Genomic DNA, 25639 nt, shown 5'->3' with positions numbered 1-25639 from the left:
CCCCCACACACAACCCCGTCTCCGTCAGTCCCCAAAAGAAGATCAGAGACCTTAGAGAGAGAAACCTGGGCCGAGGCAGGGATTGTCCACCGATAAGAGAAGCTTCGTCTTGACCCCTGACTCTGGGCTTGGTCTCCCAGGAGGAATGATCCAACATTTTAAAAAGGGCCCACAAAGCAGCGATTAGACGAAAGTCCTAAATCTATGTTTACCCCCCCCCCCCCACAAACTCCCACTCCTCTCCTCCTCTCCCACCACCATTTCTTTCTCTCTTCATGGGCCGTTAGTGCATCTTTACCCTTCCAGGAGCTTTCTTCACAGTATATTAATGAACGTCACAGCGCCCCAAACCCGTTGGGTCCATCTTTGGCAGGTCACTGTTACCCATTTCTACCCATTATTTACACGTCTTCCATTGACTTTCAGTCCAGCTCCATATCTGAGTCGGAGTGTAACGAGATCTGATCCGCCATTTGCTGCATTGTCTCGTCCAATGGCGTGAGCTTCCCATCACAGCCCACTCCCATTGGCTGGATGATCTGTTCCCTGCCGATAGGTAGAAATCACAGCACATTAGGGACATAGGGATAGGAGGAAGACCCTTCACCCCCTCCAGCCTGTTCCCCCATTAGCTCAAGGCTGATCTTTACCTCAGCCCTCTTCACTCGCTTGGGTTCCATAACCATTCAGCCTCTTGCCCAACAAAAATATACTATCAGTTTTTACATTTACAATTGACACCCCCTCCACCAAAGACCACCCCCCCCTCCAACCCCCCCCATCCTCCAAACCCCCCCCCCCCCTCCAACACCCCCCCCCCTCCCCCCGAGCGGCATTTACATGAAAACTTTTCAGATCGGGGGGGGGGGGGGGGGGGGGGGGAGGATTCTCCCAGCCCTGGGCCGGGCCGGAGAATCCCCGCGACTGGGCCGCGTGTTTGGCACGGTGATGGGCCGCTGTACGCAGCCCACCCACCCCCCCCGCGATTCTCCGGCCTGCATAGGCCGAGCGGGTGGGGAATGGGAGGGATGGGTAGGGAATGGGAGTGGTAGGGAATGGGAGGGATGGGTAGAGAATGGGAGTGGTAGGGAATGGGAGGGATGGGTAGGGAATGGCAGGGATGGGTAGGGAATGGGAGGGATGGGTAGGAAATGGGAGGGATGGGTAGGGAATGGGAGGGATGGGTAGGAAATGGGAGGGATGGGTAGGAAATGGGAGGGATGGGTAGGGAATGGGAAGGAGGGGCGGGGAATGGGAAGGAGGGGCGGGGAATGGGAAGGAGGGGCGGGGGAATGGGAAGGAGGGGCGGGGAATGGGAGGGATGGGTAGGGAATGGGAAGGAGGGGCAGGGAATGGGAGGGAGGGGTAGGGAATGGGAGGGAGGGGTAGGAAATGGGAGGGAGGGGTAGGGAATGGGAGGGAGGGGTAGGGAATGGGAGGGAGTGGTAGGGAATGGGAGGGAGGAGTAGGGAATGGGAGGGATGGGTAGGGGATGGGTAGGGAATGGTAGGGTGTGGTAGGGAATGGGAGAGAGGGGTAGGGAATGGGAAGGAGGGGTGGGGAATGGGAGTGAGGGGTAGGGAATGGGAGGGAGGGGTAGGGAATGGGAGGGATGGGTAGGGAATGGGAGGGATGGGTAGGGAATGGGAGGGATGGGTAGGGAATGGGAGAGAGGGGTAGGGAATGGGAAGGAGAGGCGGGGAATGGGAGTGAGGGGTAGGGAGTGGGAAGGAGGGGCGGGGAGTGGGAGAGAGGGGTAGGGAGTGAGGGAATGGGATGTGTTGTCCCGGATTCCTACTGTGGGACTGGTTTTTGGTGTAACTGTTACTCCTGAACCTACCGGGACAGCTTGTCAAACATGCTGACCAGTTTCATGGCTTCATATTCCTTCTGTTCATCCGTCATCCCATCCATGGGGTTGGGAAGTTTCTCCTCGACTCGTCCTGTCACTGGGTTAATACTGCGAGGGGGTGGGAGACACAGAGATGGAAGTCAATGATGCAAATTTAAAGAGACGGACACATCCCCCCCCCCCCCCCCCCCCCGGACCCTCTGGGGACAATCCCAACATCCAATCACTTTGCTTACTTCGGTTTGGCTTCTTTGTATTCCTCCGTGTCGGTGTCCTCTTCCTCGGAATATTTTCCGTCTCCCCTTCCTCCTCCCAGGAGCCCTCGAGCCGCCAGCAGCCCGGCCGCGTTCCCGTATCCAGTGTATTTCACAAAACGGGATACTGTGGGAAGGGGAAGCAGAGCGGCGGATATCGGGAATGTGAGAGAGATAGAGAGAGAGAGAGAGATTGGGATGGAGAGATAGAGGGACGGGAATGGGTGAGAGGGGAGAGAGATATTACAGTGATCTTGGTTGAGGGATCGACATTGATGAGGGGCTGGTTTAGCACAGTGGGCTAAACAGCTGGCTTGTAATGCAGAACAAGGCCAGCAGCGCGGGCTCAATTCCCGTACCGGCCTCCCCGAACAGGCGCCGGAATGTGGCGACTAGGGGCTTTTCACAGTAACTTCATTGAAGCCTACTCGTGACAATAAGAGATTATTATTATTATTATTGGCCCGATACTACCACGGAGATCTCTTCTGCTCTTCTTCGAAGTAGTGGCTCTGGGCTGAGAGACGGCACCTACAGCAGTGCAGCACTCCCTCAGTACTGACCCTCTGACAGTGCGGCACTCCCTCAGTACTGACCCTCTGACAGTGCGGCACTCCCTCAGTACTGACCCTCTGACAGTGCAGCACTCCCTCAGTACAGACCCTCTCACAGTGCGGCACTCCCTCAGTACTGACCCTCTGACAGTGCAGCACTCCCTCAGTACTGACCCTCTGACAGTGCGGCACTCCCTCAGTACTGACTCTCTGACAGTGCGGCACTCCCTCAGTACTGACCCTCTGACAGTGCGGCACTCCCTCAGTACTGACCCTCTGACAGTGCGGCACTCCCTCAGTACTGACCCTCTGACAATGCAGCATTCTCTCAGTACTGACCCTCTGACAGTGCGGCACTCCCTCAGTACTGACCCTCTGACAGTGCAGCACTCCCTCAGTACTGACTCTCTGACAGTGCAGCACTCCCTCAGTACTGACCCTCTGACAGTGCAGCACTCCCTCAGTACTGACCCTCTGACAGTGCGGCACTCCCTCAGTACTGACCCTCTGACAGTGCGGCACTCCCTCAGTACTGACCCTCTGACAGTGCAGCACTCCCTCAGTACTGACCCTCTGACAGTGCGGCACTCCCTCAGTACTGACCCTCTGACAGTGCGGCACTCCCTCTGTACTGACCCTCTGACAGTGCGGCACTCCCTCAGTACTGACCCTCTCACAGTGAGGCACTCCCTCAGTACTGACCCTCTGACAGCACAGCACTCCCTCAGTACTGACCCTCTGACAGTGCAGCACTCCCACAGTACTGACCCTCTGACAGTGCGGCACTCCCTCAGTACTGACCCTCTGACAGTGCAGCACTCCCTCAGTACTGACTCTCTGACAGTGCGGCACTCCCTCAGTACTGACCCTCTGACAGTGCGGCACTCCCTCAGTACTGACCCTCTGACAGTGCGGCACTCCCTCAGTACTGACCCTCTGACAGTGCAGCACTCCCTCAGTACTGACCCTCTGATGTAAAATGGGCCGAATGGCCTATAACTGCATTCTAAATTTCAACCCAATTGTAATCCACGTGAATAGGAACCCCCTGCATTAAAAGGATGGGTGGGGGGGGGGGGGTGGGATGAGGGTTTTCTCCCTCTGCCGCACTATCGCCATGGTTACTCACCGTTCTCCTTGCACAGTACGAACAGGAACTCCGCGGCGCAATGTTTAACGTCCGTGTTGACGTGTGTCATCAGGCGCACCAGCTTGTTGCGCAGCGTTTCCCCCACCTCAGGCCGATTCTTCACGTCTCGTAGTGGGGGCAAGACCTGCGGGGGGGTGGGGGGGGGGGGGGGGGAGGGGGTGGGGAGGGGGGGGGGTGGGGAAGCGGTTCGATTTGGGGAAGAAAAATAAAATCAGGCCAATGTCTCCGTTGAAACCTCCTGTCTTTGTTCACCCGAAACACTGCTGCCCACGCCCTAACTCGCACGAGCTGCTCCTGACCTGGGACCTTCCACGTGACTCCAGGTCCGGGAACGCCGCCATTTCAAAATTCACATCCTGGTGTTCAAGTCCCCTCTTATCCTCTCCCCCTCCAACAAGGAACGGCGCAGAGCTGGACCTAATTCTGCGGAATGAAGCCGGACAGGTGTTGGTGGGGGGAGCATTTCAGTGATAGCGATCACAACATGGTGCAATTTAAGTTTGTTGTGGACAAAGAAATGGACAAGTTGCCAAAAAAAGGTTGTGGATTGGGGGAGAGCGGAGTTGAGTAAAATAAGGCAGGACCTGGCCAAGGTAGGCTGGGAAGATTTACTTGTGGGGAAATCTACAGGAGAGCAATGGAGGGGGGCGGATCCAAAAAGGAAATGGGGAGAGGACAGGCCCAACATGTTCCCCCTGGGGTAATAGGAAGGAGTAACAAGTCCAGAGAACCGTGGATGACCAGAGGTATTCAGGAGACAATGCTCCAAAGTGCAGGATGGAGTTTAAGAGAGCAAAGAGGGGATGTGAGAAAGCTCTGGCTGGTAAAAGTAGGGAAAATCCCAGATGTGCTGTAAGTATATTAGTGGGATGAAGGTAACCAGGGAAAGCGCCGGGCCCATTAGGGACCAACAGGGAAATTTGTGGGTGGGGCCAGAGGACATTGGTCGTGTGTTGAACGAATACTTTGCAGTGTGTCCTCACCCAGGAGGATGAGGGGGTAGAGATGGAACTCAAGGAGAGAGACTGTGAGGTTCTTCAGCAAATTGTCATCAGGAGTGACAAGGTATTGGAAGCGTTGGCAAGCTGAAAAGTGGACAAGTCTCCAGGTCCAGATGAATTGTGTCCGAGGATGCTGTGGGAGGTGAGGGAGGAGATTGCAGGGGCTCTGACCAAAATTTTTAATTCCTCTCTGGCACCAGCGGGAGGAGCCAGAGGACTGGAGAACAGCTAATGTGGTCCCACTAGTTAAGAAGGGTTGTAAAGATAAGCCAGGCGACTACAGTCCAGTGAGCCTCACGTCAGTGATAGGGAAATTATTGGAGAAAAGTCTGAAGAGGAGCATCTATCTCCATTTGGAGAGGCACGGGTTTGATCAGGAATAGTCATCATGGCTTTGTCAGAGGGGGATCATTCATGCCTAACAAATTTGATTGAATTTTTTGAACATGTGACCAGGTGTGTAGATGAGGGTAGTGTAGTTGATGTAGTTTATATGAATTTCAGCAAAGCCTTTAACAAGGTCCCACATGGGAGACGTGTAAAGAAGGCAAATGCACATGGGATACAGGGTAATTTGATAAGATTCAAAATTGGCTTAGCTGTAGGAGACAGAGGGTGGTGACAGACGGCTGCTTTAGTGGCTGGAAGCCAGTGTCCAGTGGGGTACCAAAGGGATCCGTGCTGGGCCCCCTATTGTTTGTCAATTATATGAATGACATAGATGACTATGCTGCAGGTAGGATCAGTAAGTTTGCGGATGACACAAAGATTGGCCGGGTGGTTAACAGTGAGGTTGAGTAGGGAGGCACAGTGGTTAGCACTGCTGCCTCACGGCACCGAGAACCTGGTTCAATAATGGCCCTGGATCACTGTCCGTGTGGAGTTTGCACATTCTCCCCGTGTCTGCGTGGGTCTCACCCCCACAACCCAAAGATGTGCAGGGTAGGTGAATTGGCCGCGCTAAATTGCCCCTTAATTGGAAAAAAAAAAGAATTGGATACTCTAAATTTATATTTACAAGAACAGTAAAGTTGAGTATGTTGTGTTACAGAAAGATACAGATGGAATGGTCAAATGGGCAGAAATGTAGCTGATGGAATTTAACCCTGACAAGTGTGAGATGATACACTTTGAAAGGAGTAATGTGAGACAGGGAAGTATTCAATGAATGGCCTGACACTGGGATGTTCCGGGGAACAAAGGGGCCTTGGTGTGTTTGTCCATAGATCTCTGATGGCGGAAGGGCAGGTTAATAGAGTGGGTGAAAAAGGCATATGGGACCCTCGCTGTCATCAATCAGGGCATAGACTACAAAAGCAGGGAGGTCATGTTGGAGTTGTGGAGAACTTTGGTGAGGCCACAGCTGGAGTACTGTGTGTAATTCTGGTCGCCACATTATAGGAAGGATGTGATTGCACTGGAGGGGGAGCAGAGGAGATTCACCAGGATGTTCCCTGGGCTGGAACATTTACGTTATAAAGAGAGGTTGGGTTGTTTTCGCTGGAGCAGAGACTGAGGGGCGACCTGATCGAGTTGTACAGGAATATGAGGGACAGAGGGAGCAGCTGTTCCCCTTAGTTGAAGGGTCAGTTACCAGGCGACACAAGTTCAAGGTGAGGGACAGGGGGTTTATGGGGATTTAAGGCAAAGCATTTTTACCCAGAGGGTGGTGATGGTCTAGAATGCGCTGCCTAGGAGGGTGGTAGAGGCGGGTTGCCTCACATCCTTTAAGGAGCACCTGAATGTGCACTTGGCACCTCATACCATTCAAGGCCGTGGGCCATGTGCTGGCAGATGGGATTAGGTGGGCAGGTCAGGTGTTTTTCATGCATTGGTGCAGATTCGATGGACCGAAGGGCCTCATCTGTGCTGTATCATTCTCTGATTCTCCCTATCTCTGCAACCCCTCCAGCCCCGCCCCCTCCACCTCGCTTCTCCAATTCTGCCCTCTTAGTTAACTCCAATCTTTAATCACTCCTCCCTTGCCTGTGCCTCACTCGCCTGGATCCCAAGGTCCGCAATTCTCTCCTGAAACCTCTCCGCTTCCCTCCCTCCTTTAGTCCCTTCTTAAAACCTGCCCCTTTGATCCAAACAGTCAACCAGTTGCCTGAATGGCCAATTATTGATCTCAGTGTTAACCCGTCCTTATCCAGCACCCTGGGCTGTTCTCTGCTCTGGTAAAGCTGGTGCGTAGAGGCAGGGTGCTGTTTGTGGTCAAGGGTCAGCACCGCCGCTCGCTTACCCTCGCACGCAGGAACTTGCGAGTCTCTCGATGGTAACGGGAGCTCTCTGTCAGCAGGTTAAGGACAGGAGTCAGAGATTCCCTCAGCTTCAAGCCCTGCAGGGGGGGGAGACATCAGGGAACATGTTACAGAGCGGGAACAGGAGGCCTTGGGGAGGGGGTCCACAGGGTCATTGATGCCCGTGTCTCGTGAAAGAATAAAAAGACCCCTTACCCTGTCCAATCTGTTGTCCATGAAGTCCAGCAGAATCTCCACAGTGTCCATGTTCATCCCCATGTACTCCACGGATCCCGGATCCACCTTCGGAGTCAGGAGGACGTCCAAGCACATCAGGGGCAGATTGACCAGGAGGTTGACTGTGTGGCTGAGGAGGGGCGTGGGGGTGGGTGGAAGAGGTGCAAATTGGCGAGGCGCAATTATACAACCAGATCGCAACCTCCCGCTCGCAGCAACAATAAACCAAGGTTCCCAGTGACCCTCCCCAGTGGACGTCGCCATTTGAAGGACATCAGGCGAGTTCCCTGAGCCAATATTTAATCCTGAATAAAACTGAGCAATATCCCACAGATGACCCCATCACATTTCTGCTTCTGGGATCTTGCTGTGCTCAAACCGGCTGCCGCAGCAGCACAATAGCACGGCGGTTAGCACTGCTGCTTCACAGCGCCAGGGTCCCGGGTTCGATTCCCGGCTTGGGTCACCGTCTGCGCGGAGTCTGCACGTTCTCCCCGCTTCTGCGTGGGTTTCCTCCGGGTGCTCCGGTTTCCTCCCACAAGCCCCGAAAGACGTGCTTATTGGGTGAATTGGACATTCTGAATTCTCCCTCTGTGTACCCGAACAGGCGCCGGAATGTGGCGACTAGGGGCTTTTCACAGTAACTTCGTTGCCGTGTTAATTACTTGTGACAATAATAGAAATTATTTGCTGCATTGCAACACTGACTGCACCTCCCAAAGCATTTCATTGGGCGTCAAGCACTTCCTGAGGTGCTACACAAAACACAAGCAAAGCAAGTGGAGGCTTCTGCACAAACGGGAGAGGCGTGAGCTCGGGAAAATGCCAGCTGTGCCCGTCGGATCAGCCGTTTCTTACCCGTGGAATTCCTGAGTCCTCTCCCTGCCGTCGCTGTCAGTCAGCAAACAGTGGCGCAGAATGGCTGCCAGGTGGCGGTAGAGAGCCGCATCCTCCTGTTGGGAGAAAAACGGGCAGGTTCGAAGGCCGGGCGGGACGGTGAATAGCCAGCGCTCCCGAGTGCGTGAGTGCGGCGGGCGCTCAGGATGAGATGGCGGTGGAAGCCCTTGCGCAGGACGTCACGTTACACCCCCCCCCCCCACCCCCACCCCCACCCCTCGACAACAGCAGGGGAGTTCATTCTGGTGCCCTGGCCAATATTCACCTTGCCAACAGCGGGGAGATGGTGGCCGGATGAATTCGGAGGTGGGGGGGGGGTCGTCAGGACTCTGTGGGAGGGGGGGGGGGGGGGGGCACAGGTTCAAACCCACCACGGCAGCTGGTGGAATTCGAATTTCATCAATAAATCTGGAATGTAAAAGCCAGTCTCAGTAATGGTGACCATCAAAGTGTCAGCGGTTGTCGTAAAACCCATCTGGTTCATTAATGTCCCTTCAGGGAGGGAAATCTGCCGCCTTTACCCGGTCTGGCCTACACGTGACTCCAGACCCAAACAGCCATGCGGTCGACTCTTAACCGCCCTCCGGAATGGCCGAGCGCGACACTCGGTTCAAGGGGCAATTCGGGGACGGGCAACAGATGCCCACCGCCCCCCACACCCCGTGAAAGAAACTAACATCACCCAGGAGGTTTGCCCAACCATTTAACCCACTGCTGCCTCTGGGATCTTGCTGTGCACAAATGGCTGCCACACTTCCCACAGTACCACAGTGACTACGTTTCAGAAGTGTTGCATTAGCTGCAAAGCACTTTGGGATGGCTCGAGGCTGCCACAGGCGCTAGAGAAATGCAAGTAATTTTGTTCAACTCTGCTGCCTCACGGCGCCGAGGTCCCAGGTTCGATCCCGGCCCCGGGTCACTGTCCGTGCGGAGTTTGCACATTCTCCCCGTGTCTGCGTGGGTCTCGCCCCCACAACCCAAAGATGTGCAGGTTAGGTGGATTGGCCACGCTAAATTGCCCCTTAATTGGAAAAATAATAATTGGGTACTCTAAATTTATTAAAAAGAAATGTAGTTAATCATGGGTGTTACGTTGGCGAGCATCGCCCCCTCCCTTCTTGCTGAGTGACCGTTGACCTTTCCTGCTGAGTGACCTTTGACCCCACACCCTCGCGCAGTAAGAAAGTGCTTGCCTCGTCCACTTGTTGCCTGCTGGTGTCGAAGGTAATGTTGAAGAGGATTTTCAGCACCTCCATTACGCGGTCGGTCTCGTCTCGCCGTAGCGGGGATCTGTCGCGCCCCGTCGAGACCTCGTACACGTCCAGCCACCGCAGGTCGAGCGCGGCCTCCAGGGTGTCTGTCAGCAGGGTCACGCCGTGAAGGTCGCGGGCGAGCTGCCGCCGGACGTCCACGAGCAGCGCCGTCAGCAGGAACATCAGGCGCAGCTCGTAGAACCTGGTGTCGCGCCCGCTGGCCATCCCTCCGGTGTTCACCTTCAGCCGCTCCACCAGCCCGTGGATCAGGCGCATCTCCCCGGCCATCACCTGGGCGGCCTCGCTGTTGTAGACGGTGTTGCAGAGGCACTTCAACGCCTCAGAGACAACCTCGCAGTCGCAGACGCCCCTGGGCCCGCGCCCCTCCGCGTACTCAATGCCAGCCAGCCGCGCCAGCACGCACATGGACTCACGGCTGGCAAAGGGGGCCAGGGCGTGCTTGTCCCTGGAGAGGATGCGGACAGCCTCCAGGCTCACCAACTGGCACGAAGGTTGAAGATCCCGCCCCAAGAAATCAATCAGCAGCTCACCAATTTTCTGAAAGAGACACCAGAGGGGCCGGAGTTATTTCAAAAAGAAAACATTGAGACATGGAGAAGGTGCAAAAAACAATATCCGCCATGGTGATACCAGAACTGAGATTTCTTCAACAGTCAGGAAAGGCGAAGGGGTGACCTCCTCGAGACCCTTAACAATATGGCACGGTGGCACAGTGCCTCACGGTGCCAGGGACCCCGGTTCAATTCCGGCCTCAGGTGACCGTGTGGTTTGCACGTTCTCCCCGTGTCTGCGTGGGTTTCCTCCGGGTGCTCCGGTTTCCTCCCACAGTCCAAAGATGTGCAGGTTAGGTGGGGTTATGGCACGGGATCGGATGTAGGTGGGGAGCTCTTTCGGAGGGCCGGTGCAGACTCAATGGGCTGAATGGCCTTCTTCTGCAGTCTGGGGATTCGATAATGAAGGGGTTCATTACGGTGGACATAGAACATACAATGCAGAAGGAGGCCATTCGGCCCATCGAGGCTGCACCGACCCACAAGCCCTCACTATCCCCGTAACCCCTCCTAACGTTTTTGGACACTCAGGGCAATTTAGCACGGCCAATCCACCTAATCTGCACGTCTTTGGACTGTGGGAGGAAACTGGAGCACCGGCAGGAAACCCACGCGGACACGGGGGAGACCGTGCAGACTCCGCACAGACAGTGACCCAGCGGGGGACTGAACCTGGGACCCTGGAGCTGTGAAGCCACAGTGCTAACCTCTGTGCTACCGCGCTGCCCGAAACCATAGAGCCTGGTTTCTCTTGTGAGGAGAGCCCTGAACCATCAGGCCACCAACATGAGATGGTCGCTCAATCCAACAAGGGATTTGTGGAGGACCTCTTTCACCCGGGGAGTGGCGGGGACGTGGAACCCGCTCCCACGGGGACATATTCAAGGGTGAAGCTGGGAAGAAACACGAGGTGGAAAGGAACAGAAGGATGAAGTGATGGGGGTGAGGTGATGAGGAGGTGAGTGTGGAACAGGAACACCAGCAAACAGTCTGTAAATTCTACACCAATATCGACCGGTAGGTTAGCTGATTCTGACCCATTGCTGATCACAAAACCCCTGACCCCGACCTCTCGGACACCACGGCGTAACGGTACGGTGTGAAGATCATGGACCTCACCTGACGTTGTGTAATGTGGAATTACTCAGCCTCTCTCCTACACTCTTAAAATCCAACAACAACCTACCACCGATTGATTCACCTTCCCGGTTCACCATGGTGCGCTCCGCACGATCAACCTCGCCCTAGTTTTCTCGATGAAGCAAACGGGCGGATCTGCACGACCTCCGCCCACCTATCTTCGGCCGCGCATTCCTTAATAGGCCCAGGGCTCAGGGGGAGGCTGTGCGGCCTTGGTAATGGAGAGGTAGAGCCCAGGGAGCGCACACCGAAAACTACAAACCCTGAGGCCCACCGTGACTCGGGGCGAACACGTCTCCCTCTTACCTCTCTCTGCCTCACTGCTGGATCCTCGGAATGGTCAAAATCTGAGTTGGAATCCGAATCGAAAACGCTCTCTCTATGTTTCATTATCCTAAACTAGGCCCGGAAAGACGAAGGCAGCAGTAGAATGAAGTTGAAAGAAATAAAAGGTGGAACAAAAAGCGAAGAACTAGTGACAGTTTCTGAGGTTTTACTTTCCATCTGCTTGTGGGGAAGATGGAGGGAAAGAGGGACAAAGAATTCAAATAATAAGTTAAGTCTAAAGGGTAACAATTGAAATTTATATTGGTATAATATCGACCTGTCTTTTGTCCCATTGATGCACAATCAATGGACACGAAACGTAGATGAAGTCCGAACGATCGGCTTTAATACATAAGAAGTGAACCCGGCAGCAGACGTACAGAAGAAAGGCCGACTGCCGGGAAACACGGGTTCTTATATCCCGCCTCGTAGGCGGAGCTACCTACCTCTCAGCCAATCGGCTGAGAGGCACATGACTTACCTGGGCCAATGGGCAGTGAGTCCTCCGCACCAATGGCAGCTCACACTTCCAGGTACCGTAATACCCCTAGTCATACTACCGCGCCCATAAATTTCATCTCAATGCCGAGAGTCCCACTGGGCCCATGGATCAATAACTTCACAGCAGCGGGAAAGGCTGGAGCTCAACCAAAGTTGCAGGCACACAGGAAACGGAGCTCAGACTCCCTGAGGATTGAGCCATTAAAGAAAGGGAACTCATTTTTCGTGATGGTCCCCGGGTCGTAATCCTGGAACCCGCTCCCTAACAGCACTGTGGGTGTACCTACACCACACGGACTGCAGCGGCTCACGACAGCTCACCGCCAAACTCTCAATTAGGGATGGGCAACAAAATGGTGGCCCAGCCAGCGAAACCCACGTCCGTTGAATTAATTTATAAAAACCTATTTGGACCGCTGAATGGCATCAACAAATACCACCTCGTCTGGTGAGGAAGCCTCGCGTTTGCTGCTCTGTTACCCCAGCAATACAATGTCTTTACAAATAGGACATTCACAACATGATGAAAGAGGTGGAATTTTATGCTGCGCCCTTGATCAACCACATTGACCAAGGTACTGCCCTGAACTAAGATGGCCATAGCCACACCCTTAGACCCATAAATCACTGAGTGCCTTTAAGGCGGAATTAGATAGGTTCTTCATTAATAAGCGGATCAGGGGTTATGGGGAGAATGGGGATGAGAAAATATCAGCCATAATTGAATGGCGGAGGAGACCCGATGGGCCGAGTGGCCTAATTCTGTTCCTATGTCATACGGTCTTCTGGTCATATGAGGGGTCTTAACCCTACGAGGGCTGGAGTTCTCGAAAATATTTAGGAATGCATCTAATCAGCTATTTATTATCAGTGAGAGGTCAGCTTGAGCACTGATAACCTTGGCTGACACTCCCGTGCCGTGCTGAGGGTGTGCCGCACTGTTGGCGATGTCTTTTCTGAGGTAAAATTTTAAACCAAAACCCTGTCTCCCCTCTCAACTGGTGTATAAGATCCCGTGGCATTGTTTAAAAGAGAAGGGAGGCTTCCCCTAATGTCCTTCTTTACAAAAAAATTCCAATTAAGGGGTAATTTAGCGTGGCCAATCCACCGACCCTCTGCATCTTTGGGTTGTAGGGGTGAGACCCACGCAGACACGGGGAGAATGTATTCCTGACCAATAATTCTCCCTCTGCTGTCATAAACATTATCTGGCCATTATCCTATTTCCAGTTCTGCTATTTCCATCTTTGACACAACGTCCTCCAGCCTCCAAACATCCGCTCCGTTTCTCTTTCCACAGACGCTGTCATTCCTGCTGAGATTGTCCAGCATTTTCTGTTCTTGTTTCAGATTCCAGCAGCCGCAGTAGTTTGCTTTCGAGGGCCAGCCCGGTGGCGCAGTGCTTAGCGCTGCTGCCTCTCGGGCGCCGAGGACCCGGGTTCGAATCCCGGCCCCCTGTCCGTGTGGAGTTTGCGCATTCTCCCCGTGTCTGCGTGGGTCTCACCCCCCACAAGTCCAAAAAGATGCGTGGGGGGCAGGTGAATTGGCCGCGCTAAACTGCCTCTTAATTGGGGAAAGAAAAACTTGTAAAAATAAAATTAAAGTAATTTGCTTTCGCCACATTGTGGGATCTTGCTGCCCGCCGATCGGCTGCCGCGTTTCCTGTGTGACAACAGTGACTGCTCTTGGGAGAAGGGCTTCACTGGCTGTGGATCACTCTGGGACACCCTGAGCTTGCAAAGGGCTTCACTGGCTGTGGATCACTCTGGGACACCCTGAGCTTGCAAAGGGCTTCACTGGCTGAGGATCACTCTGGGACACCCTGAGCTTGCAAAGGGCTTCACTGGCTGTGGATCACTCTGGGACACCCTGAGCTTGCAAAGGGCTTCACTGGCTGTGGATCACTCTGGGACACCCTGAGCTTGCAAAGGGCTTCACTGGCTGTGGATCACTCTGGGACACCCTGAGCTTGCAAAGGGCTTCACTGGCTGTGGATCACTCTGGGACACCCTGAGCTTGCAAAGGGTGATGCGTAACTACAAGCCCCTTTATTCACCCAGGAATGTTGTAACCCAAATATCGAAAGAGAGGTGCACCTGAGAGAGGAAAAATATAAACTCTACCCCTAACAAAGCGCCAGAGCGGCCACATCACCACAACATGGAGCAGCAGCGAGCGGCGGGGGGGGGGAGCAGGGAAGGGCTGGCCTGGGTAAACTGCTCTAAACCACCAGGAAGCTCGAGGCAGGGAGCAGTGAAATGCCGCACTTTGCAATCGCGCTTGCAAAGAGGACTGAGAGCTAAGCAGCAAAGGGATTCCTTTACCTCTTCCAGTTGTTCACGCTGCCGCAGAAACGGCGAAAGGAAATAAACAGGCACAAAATAGATTCAAAGACGTCGCGGCGGGAATCGTGTCAGACAAGGGAGGTAGGTACATTATGGTGAGTGGGAAGCTGGAGGGGGTGCGAGTGGTACTTGTGCTAAAAACACGGGTGGTGCCAAGTCCGGAGGTAGCGATCTTTGGAGTGTCGGAAGAGCCGGGAGTTCAGGGGGCGAAAGCGGCCGACGTCCTGGCCTTTGCCCCCCTGGTAGCCCGGAGACGGAACTTATTAATGTGGAGAGGCTCGAAGCCCCCGAGTGTAGAGACCTGGGTTAGTGACATGGCTGGGTTTCTCAGCCTCGAGAAAATAAAGTTTTCTAAAGTTTGGCCCCCACAGTGCCATTCCAGCTGGGAAAGCCGGTGTGAATAACGCCGACTGTTCGGGTGCGAATCCCATCGCGATCCTCCCGCACGGTTATTGTTTTGGAGCCAGGACTGAAACCCACTGAAAAGGTGATGCAGGGGGACCCCGAAGATGCTGGCCGGCTTCACAGCGATCGGGCGGCACCTTCGAACAGCCCCCTGATCTCAAAGTGCCACCCCGCAACTTCGCAGGCGCCTGGGCTTCAGTGGCCCCCACACTCCCCATCACCACCACCCTCGCCAGCATCAACACCCTATCCCCCCCCCCCCCCCCCCACCCAACCTCCAAGGGTCGCTGGCATTGGGGCCCCCCAAAAAGGATCTCCTTCAGGCCCCCCTCCCCTTCTAGCCGGCAAAGACCCCACCCCACCCCCCAGATCATCAAATGTGCCCCTTCATGTCCTCCACCCTCAACCCCCCCCCCCCCCCCCCATTCACGACCATGTCCCTTTCATGCCCACCCCCTCCATGGCCCCACCCCCATTTCAGGCCTCTCATCTCGGCAGTGCCGACCTGGCACGGTGGCATTGCCTCTGGCACCCTGGCAGTGCCCACCTGGCACTGTGTCAGTGCCCCCAGCGCCCTGGCAGTGCCAACCTGGCACTGTGTCAGCACCCCCAGTGCCCTGTCAGTGCCCCCAGCGCCCTGGCAGTGCCAACCTGGCACCATGTCAGTGCCCCCAGCGCCCTGGCAGTGCCAACCTGGCACTGTGTCAGTGCCCCCAGTGCCCTGGCACTGTGTCAGTGCCCCCAGCGCCCTGGCAGTGCCAGCATGGCACACGAAGGAATCAATGTGGTTATGAGAAATTAATCAAGTTTGATGGGTTTGGGCCTTTCTGACGTCACTCACGCCCCTCTCCTGCCCTCGCTCCATCCTTTCTACCACCTCCTAAAGTGGAAGAGGGATCTTTACCCAGAGGTTGGTGCGGAGGTGCTGGTTTAGCACACTGGGCTAAACCGCTGGCTTTTACAGCAGACCAAGGCAGGCCAGCAGCGCGGGTTCAATTCCCGTACCAGCCTCCCCGAACAGGCGCCGGAATGTGGTGATGGGGGCTTTTCACAGTGACTTCAGCATGGTGGTTAGCATAAATGCTTCACAGCTCCAGGGTCCCAGGTTCGATTCCCGGCTGGGTCACTGTCTGTGTGGAGTCTGCACGTCCTCCCCCTGTGTGCGTGGGTTTCCTCCGGGTGCTCCGGTTTCCTCCCACAGTCCAAAAGATGTGCGGGTTAGGTGGATTGGCCATGATAAATTGCCCGTAGTGTCCTAATAAAAGTAAGGTTGGAGGGGGGGGGTTGTTGGGTTACGGGTATAGGGTGGATACGTGGGTTTGAGTAGGGTGATCATTGCTCGGCACAACATCGAGGGCCGAAGGGCCTGTTCTGTGCTGTACTGTTCTATGTTCTATGATTCACTGAAGCCGGCTCGTGACAATAAGCGATTTTCATTTTCATTCAAGCTGGTGGAAGCTCGGGCAGCAATCGGAACGTGTTTGAGGGAATGATGGATACGTGAGGAATGGAATGATCTGGTGATGGGGGTGAGATGGAGAGGGGGGTGGGTGGGGGTGGGGGGGAGCTTGTGTGGGACAGAACCACCGAGGTGGGCCAGCGGGGCCGAAGGGCAATCTGAGCAATGTTGGGTCGATGTAAAGGGCTGCAGTACCGAGGGAGAGCTGCACTGTTGGAGGCGCTGTCTTGCGGATGAGGAGATGAATCTTCCTGACAGAATAACAGATGTTACTGCCGTACGTCGCTGGGCTGCCCAGTGTGCTGAATGTCACTCACCTTTCTCCTCTGTCTCTCCTCTTCGTTGAAAAAGAAGCACTGGGCATACTGGGGGGAGGGAAAACACAAAGACTTGGTTAAAGGAACAGGATGCCAAGAAATGGAGGAACGTTGTCAGTTAATAACTTGGTATAATTTACACTGTTAATCAAACAAAAAATATTTTTCTTCCATGTCTCCACTTCCATCATGTATATATTTTAAATGAATCAATTTAGTGACGGCGACTTTCCATGGCCAAACCAAACGATAGAAGGAATGGTATGGTTGTAATGTCGGGAATGCAGCGGACAATCTGTAGCATAGCAGGATCCCACAGCCATCAATGCAATAGTGAATGGACCATCTGCTGTTAATGATGTTGATCGAGGGATTAAATATTGGCCAGGGGCCCAGGGAGAACCCCACTGCACTTCTTCGAAATAGTGTCGTGGGGTCTCCTATCCCCACCACCTGGAGGTTCCCCTCCGAGTCACTCAGCACCCTGACTTGGAAATATAATCGGCCGTTCCTTCACTGTCGCTGGGTCAAATCCTGGAACTCGCTCCCTAACAGCACAGTGGGTGTACCTGCATGGACTGCAGCGGTTCAGGAAGGCAGCTCACCACCACCACCTTCTCAGGGAGCAATTTAGGGATGGGCAATAAATGCTTGGCCTAGCCAGCGACGCCCACATCCCAAGAATTAATTTTCGAAACTGAAATTGTAACCGTGGGAGATCAGGTGTATTGGGGATCGGGAATCCCAATCACAATATAACACTTCTTCAAAGATACTGCACCCCCTTGCCCCCCAACTGCAACCCACCCCCCACACTGACGTCCCCATTGTAACTCCCATTGTATCCAAACTCCTCTCACTGTAACGCCCATTGTAACCCCCCCCCCACTACCCCCGCTGTAACTCCCACTGTAATCCACATTGTAACCCGCCACTCCCCCCACTGTAAGACCCACTGTAGCCCCCATTGTAGTCCCCACTCTGCACCCTCCCACACTCCAATGATGTGCAGGATAGGTGGATTGGCCACGCTAAATTGTCCTTAGTGTCCAAAACGGTTAGACTGGGTTGCGGGGGCAAGGTGGAGGTGTGGGGTGGTCTTTCCAAGGTTCGGTGCAGACTCGATGGGCCGAATGGCCTCCTTCTGCACTGTAAATTCTATGTCCATTTTCTGTGTTTTATTCCGTGAGTCTGGAAACTGATCAATGCTCACTGCACTTGATTGCTTAAGGCTGGGCGTGGACTCAGAGCAAAGTAAGCGAACACCAGCAAATTTAGTGGAAGCTGGATCTGAGATCATTTTGAAAGATTGTAAACAACCCCGTTGCCCAATTCAGAATCTGTGTTTTCTCCGAGATACATAAAATGAACAAAGCCCACAATACCCCCATCCACATTAGCAAATGTCTCCTCACAAATGTGGGCTCTGATTCGATTGAAATAAGATGACATTCCTGTCACGCGTGTTGTATGTCACACGTGTGGCATCGCAACCTTTGTTTTTAAAATCAATTTTCTAACTCTGTGCTTTCTCCATCACTGCTGGCTCCCGGAAGGGGGGATATAGGGATAATGGGTCCGAGGTGTGTTACGGACCCCTGAGGGAGGTTAATGAATCGCTCGTCATTTACATACTTTGGGGGAAAGAAATTTCGCAAAAGGAGATAAGCCTTTCTTGTCTAACCCTGTGTGAATACAGTTTGACCTGAGCCTCACCCACGTTGCCAATTTGGGGCTGGTTTAGCTCACAAGGCTAAATCGCTGGCTTTTAAAGCAGACCAAGCAGGCCAGCAGCACGGTTCGATTCCCGTACCAGCCTCCCCGGACAGGCGCCGGAATGTGGCGACTAGGGGCTTTTCACAGTAACTTCATTGAAGCCTACTCGTGACAATAAGCCATTTTCATTTTTTTCATTTCATTTTTCTTGTGAGGAAATGCCCCTCGACAGATCATCATTGGAGCAGAATTCCTTGGGGGAGGGCGGTGGGGGTCTCACCTTGGGCCCTACACCGCCCCCTGCCCCCGTAAACACGTCAGGCGTAGGCTGGTGCCCGAATGCCATCTGGTCTAGACGGCAATCCAGACACGGATGGCCGAGTGCTGATCTGTGAGCAGGTTGGCCGGTCTCTGCCCCGTGCGTCCGCCTTCATGTCGGGTGGGGGGGGGAGCTGGGTGTTGGGGCGTGAACCTCTCCAAGCGGATGCCTGTGGCCTAGCTGAACACTAGGACGACACTAAGTCCTTGAGAGTGAGTGCATCAACTGAGATCTTTCAGACAGTCCATCGTCTAAAGCTAACACCATCCGCTTAACGCTAAACAGATTACAATTCGCAATGAAATCTAATCACCTGGGTTAATGTGCTCCGGGCTAATGGAAAGTGAAAGATTTACTCAATATAGAGGGAACAACTGATAGCTCAAAGTGGGGGGTGGTCGGAATGTCGGAAGAGGAGGAGGTCACACCTTGACCCTCTACCACTGCCGACCAATGGGACGATGGCTGACCTGTGACCTAACTCCAGGTGCTGACCTTCTCCCCATATCCCGAACATCATTGGTGAGCAAAGTCGATCATAGAACATAGAACAGTGCAGCACAGAACAGGCCCTTCGGCCCTCGATGTTGTGCCGAGCTTCGTCCGAAACCAAGGTCAAGCTATCCCACTCCCTGTCATTCTGGTGTGCTCCATGTGCCTATCCAATAACCGCTTGAAAGTTCCAAACGACAGTCTCAGATTTAAGATGAACAATTAGCCAATCGCTGTTTGCAGAAGTTAATTCCAAACTTCTATCACCCTTTGTGTGCAGAACTGCTCCCACATTCTACCCTGAAAGGTTTGGTGCTGATGGTCTGAGATGTCCCAACCAGCAGGTAATTATTTCCAATCTGTTGCCCTTAATATCTGGAAAACTTTGATCAACTCAGCTTTCCATGTTCCAGGATATTCAACCCTGACTTGCATAATCTCCTCATGATGTAACTCTTCGGGTCCAGGTATCATTGAGGTATACCGAAGATTCGAATCTGTGATGCACTCGTAACTTAACTCTCAACGAGTCAGACGCTCCCAGAGATTACTTTATAATAATCTTTATTATTGTCACAAGTAGGCTTACATTAACACTGCAATGAAGTTACTGTGAAAATCTACTATAAAAAGAACCCGCTTCACTCACCTGAGGAAGGAGCAGTGCTCCGAAAGCTAGTGTTTGAAACAAACCTGTTGGACTTTAACCTGGTGTAGTAAGACTTCTTACTGAGCCCACCCCAGTCCAACGCCGGCATCTCCACATCGTGGTTAAACAGCAGAGCCCTTGGGCGGGCTTCACCAGATTTCTGTTGTGGCACGCCGTCAGGCTTCCCCGTTTTGCCGGCAGCCCGGGGGTTTGCCAACGGCGAGGCCCCACAGCGGGGAACCCCATTGACCAGCCCCTAATTTTCAAACCAGGCTTCCTATTGCCAGTAAGGTTGGGTTACGTCTGGTCACGGAGTGTCAGGGGAAGGAGGTTCTAGGTGTTGTAGTCGGATGGGAAGAGGCAACCAAGGGCCGATAAGGAAATAACAGGCCGAGAGACGTCAACGTGTAAGGGTGGGGAAAAGGCAGGGGAATGGCGCCATTCAGAGGGCCAGTACAGACGCGATGGGCCGAATGGCCTCCTTCTGCACTGCAACGATTCCGTGGTTGTGCAAATACCAAACTGCGGACGTGTCGCAAACGGGATTTACACAGTTCCGTCTGTATCACCGTTAATGACGCCACCTTCCTGTCGGCGGGATTCTCCCTTTCCCGCTGTGGCGAATGGAGATTTTGTCGAATGCCTGATTCTCCGACCTCGCTGCCAGCGGGAGCGAGGCGGGACTGGCATTGGAGAATCCTGGCCTGTATCCCTGACAGGCGGCTTGCCAGGGTGCCCACGGCGCAGATCCCGCCTGAGGTTTAATTCAGTCGGGGAGCAGTTGCAGGTTGGAATAAGCTGAACAATTGTGGGCTGTCGGTCATTCGCACTCAGCCATCTCCAGCAGTGACCTTCTGTGCACAGGTCCACACCCCGATTCCCCCCCCCCCCCCACCCCCCCCACCCCACCACCCAGGTCCACACTGTGGCCTGCTACAGGCCTGTCAGCCTTGCTTGCGCCTTCTGACCCTGCCATCGAGGGTTAACACTGAACAAATCAATGCAATTAAACCGTTAACCCCCCCCCCCCCCCCCCCCGTGGATCCCAGCCAAAAGGAAACATTCACAGTTAACAAATCCGACAGCATCTAGTTTACAAGTCAGGCGCCAACTTTGCCCAGCTGGACCTGGTCAGCTACCCAGGCCGGATTTACAGTCGCCAATATTTTTAAAAATCGGTTTGGGGGGGATCCACGAGGATTCCAGGCAGTTGCCAACCGGAGCAGCGACGGTTCGCACCGGGGCAGCAGAGAGGGGCGAGAGGGAGAAGCATCAGAAATTAGGTCATGGCGCGGCATTCTCAGCTGTGCGTCCAGCTTGGGGGGGGGGGGGGGGGGGGGGGAGAGGAGCATTTTGGAGGGTTGTTCTGTGTTTGGAATCCGGGAGTGAACTGAACCGTGGCCGTCGGAAATATCTGTTTCCTCTGGGGGTTCTGGCGTCTGGTTCTATGACGGCACTGAGTACAGCCATCGGGTCGAACAAACCCGTCTTGCTGCCCTGCTGCTTAAACCTGTTATGTGGACCAGTCAGCAGCTGCTTCAGGGGCCAGGGCTCTCTGTCTCTCTGGGTGGGGAGGGGGCAGTGGGCAGTGGGGGGTGGGGGGAGGCAAAGCACAGCAAAACAAGTCAGAAAATGTGATGCTCTCTTTCTCTCTCTCTCTTTCTGACTCCTCACCTCTTTGTTAAATTCAAGCAAGGCTTTCTGTATCACCTCCTGGTCACCGGTTTGGAGGACGTCCGTCAACACGTCTAGTTCCATCTTCATGGGTAGAAGGAGACTGAGAGCTTTATGCTCCGGGTCCACAGCCTCTCCAGCTTTCCTGATCCTGGGATTAGGGAGAGGAGCAGCGAAATTCTCTCTCTCTCTCTCTCTCTGCCTGTGACATGCACTGACATCACAGAAATGGGAGGGGAGAAACCATCTTATCTGTGAGAGCACTGACACAGTCCTCTGTGTGTGTGTGTGACATTCAATAGTTATTAACCCTATGAGGCCCTCAGAGGTGCCAAATTCGGTTTGAATGTTTGAGAAGGTTTCCCAAGACTGTGCTTCCTTCCCGTATCTGGCCTTGACTGTCAATTGTACGTTAATCATGTTCACGAACATCCGGGTTATAGTAATAATCTTTTATTGTCACAAGTAGGCTTACATTAGTACTGCAATGAAGAAGGCAGCACGGTGGCACAGTGGTTAGCACTGCTGCCTCACGGCGCTGAGGTCCCGGGTTCGAATCCCGGCCCTGGGTCACTGCCTGTGTGGAGTTTGCACATTCTCCCCGTGTTTGCGTGGGTTTCGCCCCCACAACCCAAAGATGTGCAGGGTAGGTGGATTGGCTGCGCTAAATTGCCCCTTAATTGGAAAAAACAAATTGGGCACTCTAAATTTAGTTCAAAAAAAAGAAAATCCCCTCGTCGCCACATTCCGGCGCCTGTTCGGGTACACAGAGGGAGAATTCAGAATGTCCAATCCACCTAACAACCACGTCTTTCGGGACTTGTGGGAGGAAACCGGAGCACCCGGAGGAAACCCACGCAGACACAGGGGGAACGTGCAGACTCCGCACAGACAGTGACCCGAGTCGGAATCGTGACCCTGGCGCTGTGAAGCAAAACTCCTGGGAAACGTACACAGGGAAGAGCCCAGATGGCATGGATGGACAATATCAGAACACTGACCTCTCTGAGGGACAGAGAGTAGAAATCAATAGAGTCTGTTTATGGTGCGGCCAAGCTTCGGAACAAGGAGGGGCCGGAAGCTTGGCCGGAATTCTCCAGCCGGAATCGCGTCACCAGCAAACGGTACACCGCTGAGAACAGAGACAGCACGGTGATACAGTGGTTGGCACTGCTGCCTCACAGCTCCAGGGTCCCGGGTTCAATTCTGGCCTTGGGTCACTGTCTGTGCGGAGTCTGCACGTTCTCCCGGTGAGTGCATGGGTTTCCTCCGGGTGCTCCGGTTTCCTCCCACTGTCCAAACGTGTGCAGGTTAGGTGGATTGGCTACGCAAAAACTTTCCCTTATACAGCAAAGAGTTTTTCAAACTATTTTCCCGGGGACCCATTTTTACCAACCGGCATTCAAAATGGGCAGGGACAGATAAAACAATTCGGCTGCACTGCGCATGGGTGCCTGATCATCGATCTGCGCATGCGCACCGATGATCGGGCACCATTGCGCAGTGCGGCCAAATTAATTTTTATATGGTTGCAGCCTTTTGTTTTCAAGTTCGATGGGCCAAAGGGACCCAGAACCATTTCCACCATTTTTGTCAGCAACAAACAAGGTAAGAGAAAATGGTGGGTCGCGCAAGTTTGCCGGCGTGGGTCGCAAAGGTCGGGCGGGTTGGATCCCGAAGGTTGGCCGGTTGGTAAAAATGGGTCCCCGGGAAAATAGTTTGAAAAACACTGGGTTAGGGTGCTCTTTAGAGGGTAGGTGCAGTCTCGATGGACCGAATGGCCTCCTTCTGCACTGTAGGGATTCTATGAGACACACAGTTGGGGAAACTGGAGAAGCCAGCCCCTTGTTCTGACTGAATCAGCAATAACCAAGCTGCAATTTCTAAATCGTCCCAGGAGAGGAATTTAGAAGAATGTATTGGATTATGGGAATATACAATGACTTATTACAAGTGGATATTGGAACAAGGTAATCCCCATTGAGGGGCCAATAGAGGCTACGTAGGGTAAAGTAGAGGGAAGTTCGCATGAAACCTTGCAAAATGGAAAGAGGCCATTCGACCATCTTACCTGGTTGGCTAAAATAATAACGTCCAAAATTAGGCGGTTAAAGATAACGGCGAGGCGAGAGAGAGAACATTGGACCCTCCCCCCCTCACACAAAGCATGTCCTGTGGCACTGAACAACTGTTGGGAAATGGGCAGCGTTCTGACCAACGCTCGGACAAAGGGGCAGCTTTCAAGGGGCATCTTAAAGAAGGAAGGTGAGGTGGAGGGGACGGAGAGGGAATTCCAAAGCTCGGGGCCTGGGTAGCTGGAGGCCCGGCCACCAACGGTTCGGCGGTGAAGACCGGGGCACGCTCAGAAGGCTGTGATATAATCACAATTATCAGCATTGCAAGAGTTGAGGTAGCGTGGAGAGTAGCCACTAGGAGGAGCTACTGATACAACTATATAAAGCAGTGATGCTAGACCTTAGGGGAGGTGGGTATTGCAGGAAATAGCTAGTGAAGGTCATCAGAGCCGATAGTGTGAGAAGGTTAGATTATAGTTTGTACCAGTGAGTGAGATTAGGAATAGATGAGATGTTATTGATCAATTGTGTATTCTTAAGGACTAAGTATCGAATCCCAGTTTAGTGGTAGAAATAAAATCATAGCTCGAAAATGAAATGAAATGAAAATCACTTATTGTCACGAGTAGGCTTCAAATGAAGTTACTGTGAAAAGCCCCTAGTCGCCACATTCCGGCGCCTGTCCGGGGAGGCTGGTGCTTGGTAAGCCAGTGATTTAGCCGAGTGAGCTAAACCAGCCCCTGTTTCAGCTTTGTCTCAGTTAAAGCTATACTGTGGTCTTTGTGAACACTACCCCAACCATCCTGAATCAGCAACACAAAGACTACCACCAAGGCCAGATTCAGAGCAGCTCGGAGACGTTGTGGAGTGTGGAGGCGGTCACAGAGATAGGGAGGGGTGAGCACGCAGAGGGATTGTGGCATAAAGATGGGAGTTTTAATATCGTGCTGTGGCTTCAGGGGCAGTTGCTGTTATGATACGTTACCGTACACATACTCTCACACACGCTGTGGCACTGTCAATTCATTCCCGAATCTGTCTATAAATTACAACAAAGCCAGTCTCTGTTTGGTATCGTACTGCGTTTTATTAGCCTGCCACTAAAAAATCTGCCAAATTCACATAATCATTGAGCGCGCGATTCAGATAAACACAGAGAAATAAATAAACGCACACTTGAATCTGATAGGGAAAGAACATGTTGTGGAAGATAGGACAGAAAATTCATACATACATGTGCGGTGATACGCCTGTGGATAATATTACATGTACACAGCAGTGTAACCTCCCACCAGCAGGTGGCGTCAGACATCAGTCAGGTGCCATCTGTCCAGCATGGGAAGGTAGTAAGGCGTACACGAGGTCAGTCGCACATAAGGGTAGTTCCAGAAGAGTCTAAAGTAACTCTGTAATAATTCGGTCTGTATAAGATTCATATCATTACTTAACCACGTGTATATTAATAAAACATCGTTCTGGCTAAGTCACCAGTGGTTCTGTAGAATCATTGCTAGGCAAGATCATGGAACACAACAGTATCAAGAACATCGCCATGGCAATTAAAAATACATAATTTAAAGGGACAGTCCACAGTTTCTACAGAGTTGACATCCCCATTATAGAATGAACAATAGAGATGGGGTTGAGGGTGGGAGCGGACGGGGTTGGGGGTCGGGGGGGGGGGGGGGAGTGGGGGGCAGACACATATGGTCACTAGTGTCACCACCAGCATCTCTGGAAGAGAGGGTCACCGACGCGGTCAGTTTTAATAGGAATATTTCAAAGCGAGCAGCACAAAGGGAGGCCATTCGGTCCCTCGATCCGGTGCTGGCTGTTTGAACGAGCCATCCAGTTAATGCCCTACTCTTTGCCTCTCTTCTTCTCCTAATTTACTCTGCCCAAACCCATTCCTGTCACACGCTTTTTAATGCAGGATTTCAGGAAGTAATTGAACTAATGCCGTCGCCTCCTGAGCACCCACATCCCTTCCACTTCCAGATGGAATGCTCCATCGCCCCACCCCCATTTAGCGGCAGCAGGCAATTCAACTACACAAGGCATCGCAGCAGAGCTGAGTCCTGTCCCCGGCGACCACTCTGTGCTTCATAGCAGTGCTTGCCGGAATGAGGACAGGCTGTTGTCTGCATCCCCACATCCCCCCCCCCCCCCCACCTTCCCTCCTTGTCCCCCCCCCCCCCACCCCCCTAGAT

General features: G+C 53.4%; 1 protein-coding gene across 4 annotated transcripts; it reads right to left on the bottom strand.

Moving 5' to 3' along the window:
- On the bottom strand, positions 1–21552 carry LOC119956273 (synembryn-A-like). 4 transcript variants are annotated; one of them, XM_038783343.1, is made up of 12 exons: positions 21355–21550; positions 16505–16552; positions 14303–14320; positions 11457–11549; positions 9379–9996; positions 8147–8241; positions 7268–7418; positions 7054–7149; positions 3790–3934; positions 2089–2233; positions 1841–1960; positions 1–546 (listed from the first exon to the last, which is right to left on the bottom strand). In XM_038783343.1, exons 1-12 carry the CDS (start codon positions 21442–21444, stop codon positions 423–425), a joined length of 1743 nt encoding a protein of 580 aa, XP_038639271.1. In that variant the 5' UTR covers positions 21445–21550; the 3' UTR covers positions 1–422. The 4 variants fall into 4 exon arrangements, with proteins under 4 accessions (XP_038639271.1, XP_038639273.1, XP_038639272.1 ...); XM_038783345.1 differs by having other exon boundaries at positions 409–546; positions 11457–11544; positions 21355–21551; XM_038783344.1 differs by lacking the exon at positions 11457–11549 and having other exon boundaries at positions 409–546; positions 21355–21552.
- Between the last annotated feature and the right edge of the window lie 4087 nt (positions 21553–25639).

The sequence above is a fragment of the Scyliorhinus canicula genome, chromosome 23, assembly GCF_902713615.1.
Source record: "Scyliorhinus canicula chromosome 23, sScyCan1.1, whole genome shotgun sequence".
NCBI lineage: Eukaryota > Metazoa > Chordata > Chondrichthyes > Carcharhiniformes > Scyliorhinidae > Scyliorhinus > Scyliorhinus canicula.
Note: the sequence above shows the minus strand (reverse complement) of the source record. Positions and strands in the feature narration are given on the sequence as shown.

Excerpts from the sequence above, each read along its gene's own strand:
- LOC119956273 (XM_038783343.1), bottom strand. The coding sequence starts at position 21,444 with ATGAAGATGGAACTAGACGTGTTGACGGACGTCCTCCAAACCGGTGAC. Across the intron at positions 9,997-11,456 it reads CAGCAGTGAGGCAGAGAGAG|AAAATTGGTGAGCTGCTGAT; the intron begins GTAAGAGGGAGA and ends TGTCTCTTTCAG. Across the intron at positions 3,935-7,053 it reads GCAAGTTCCTGCGTGCGAGG|GTCTTGCCCCCACTACGAGA; the intron begins GTAAGCGAGCGG and ends ACCCCCCCGCAG.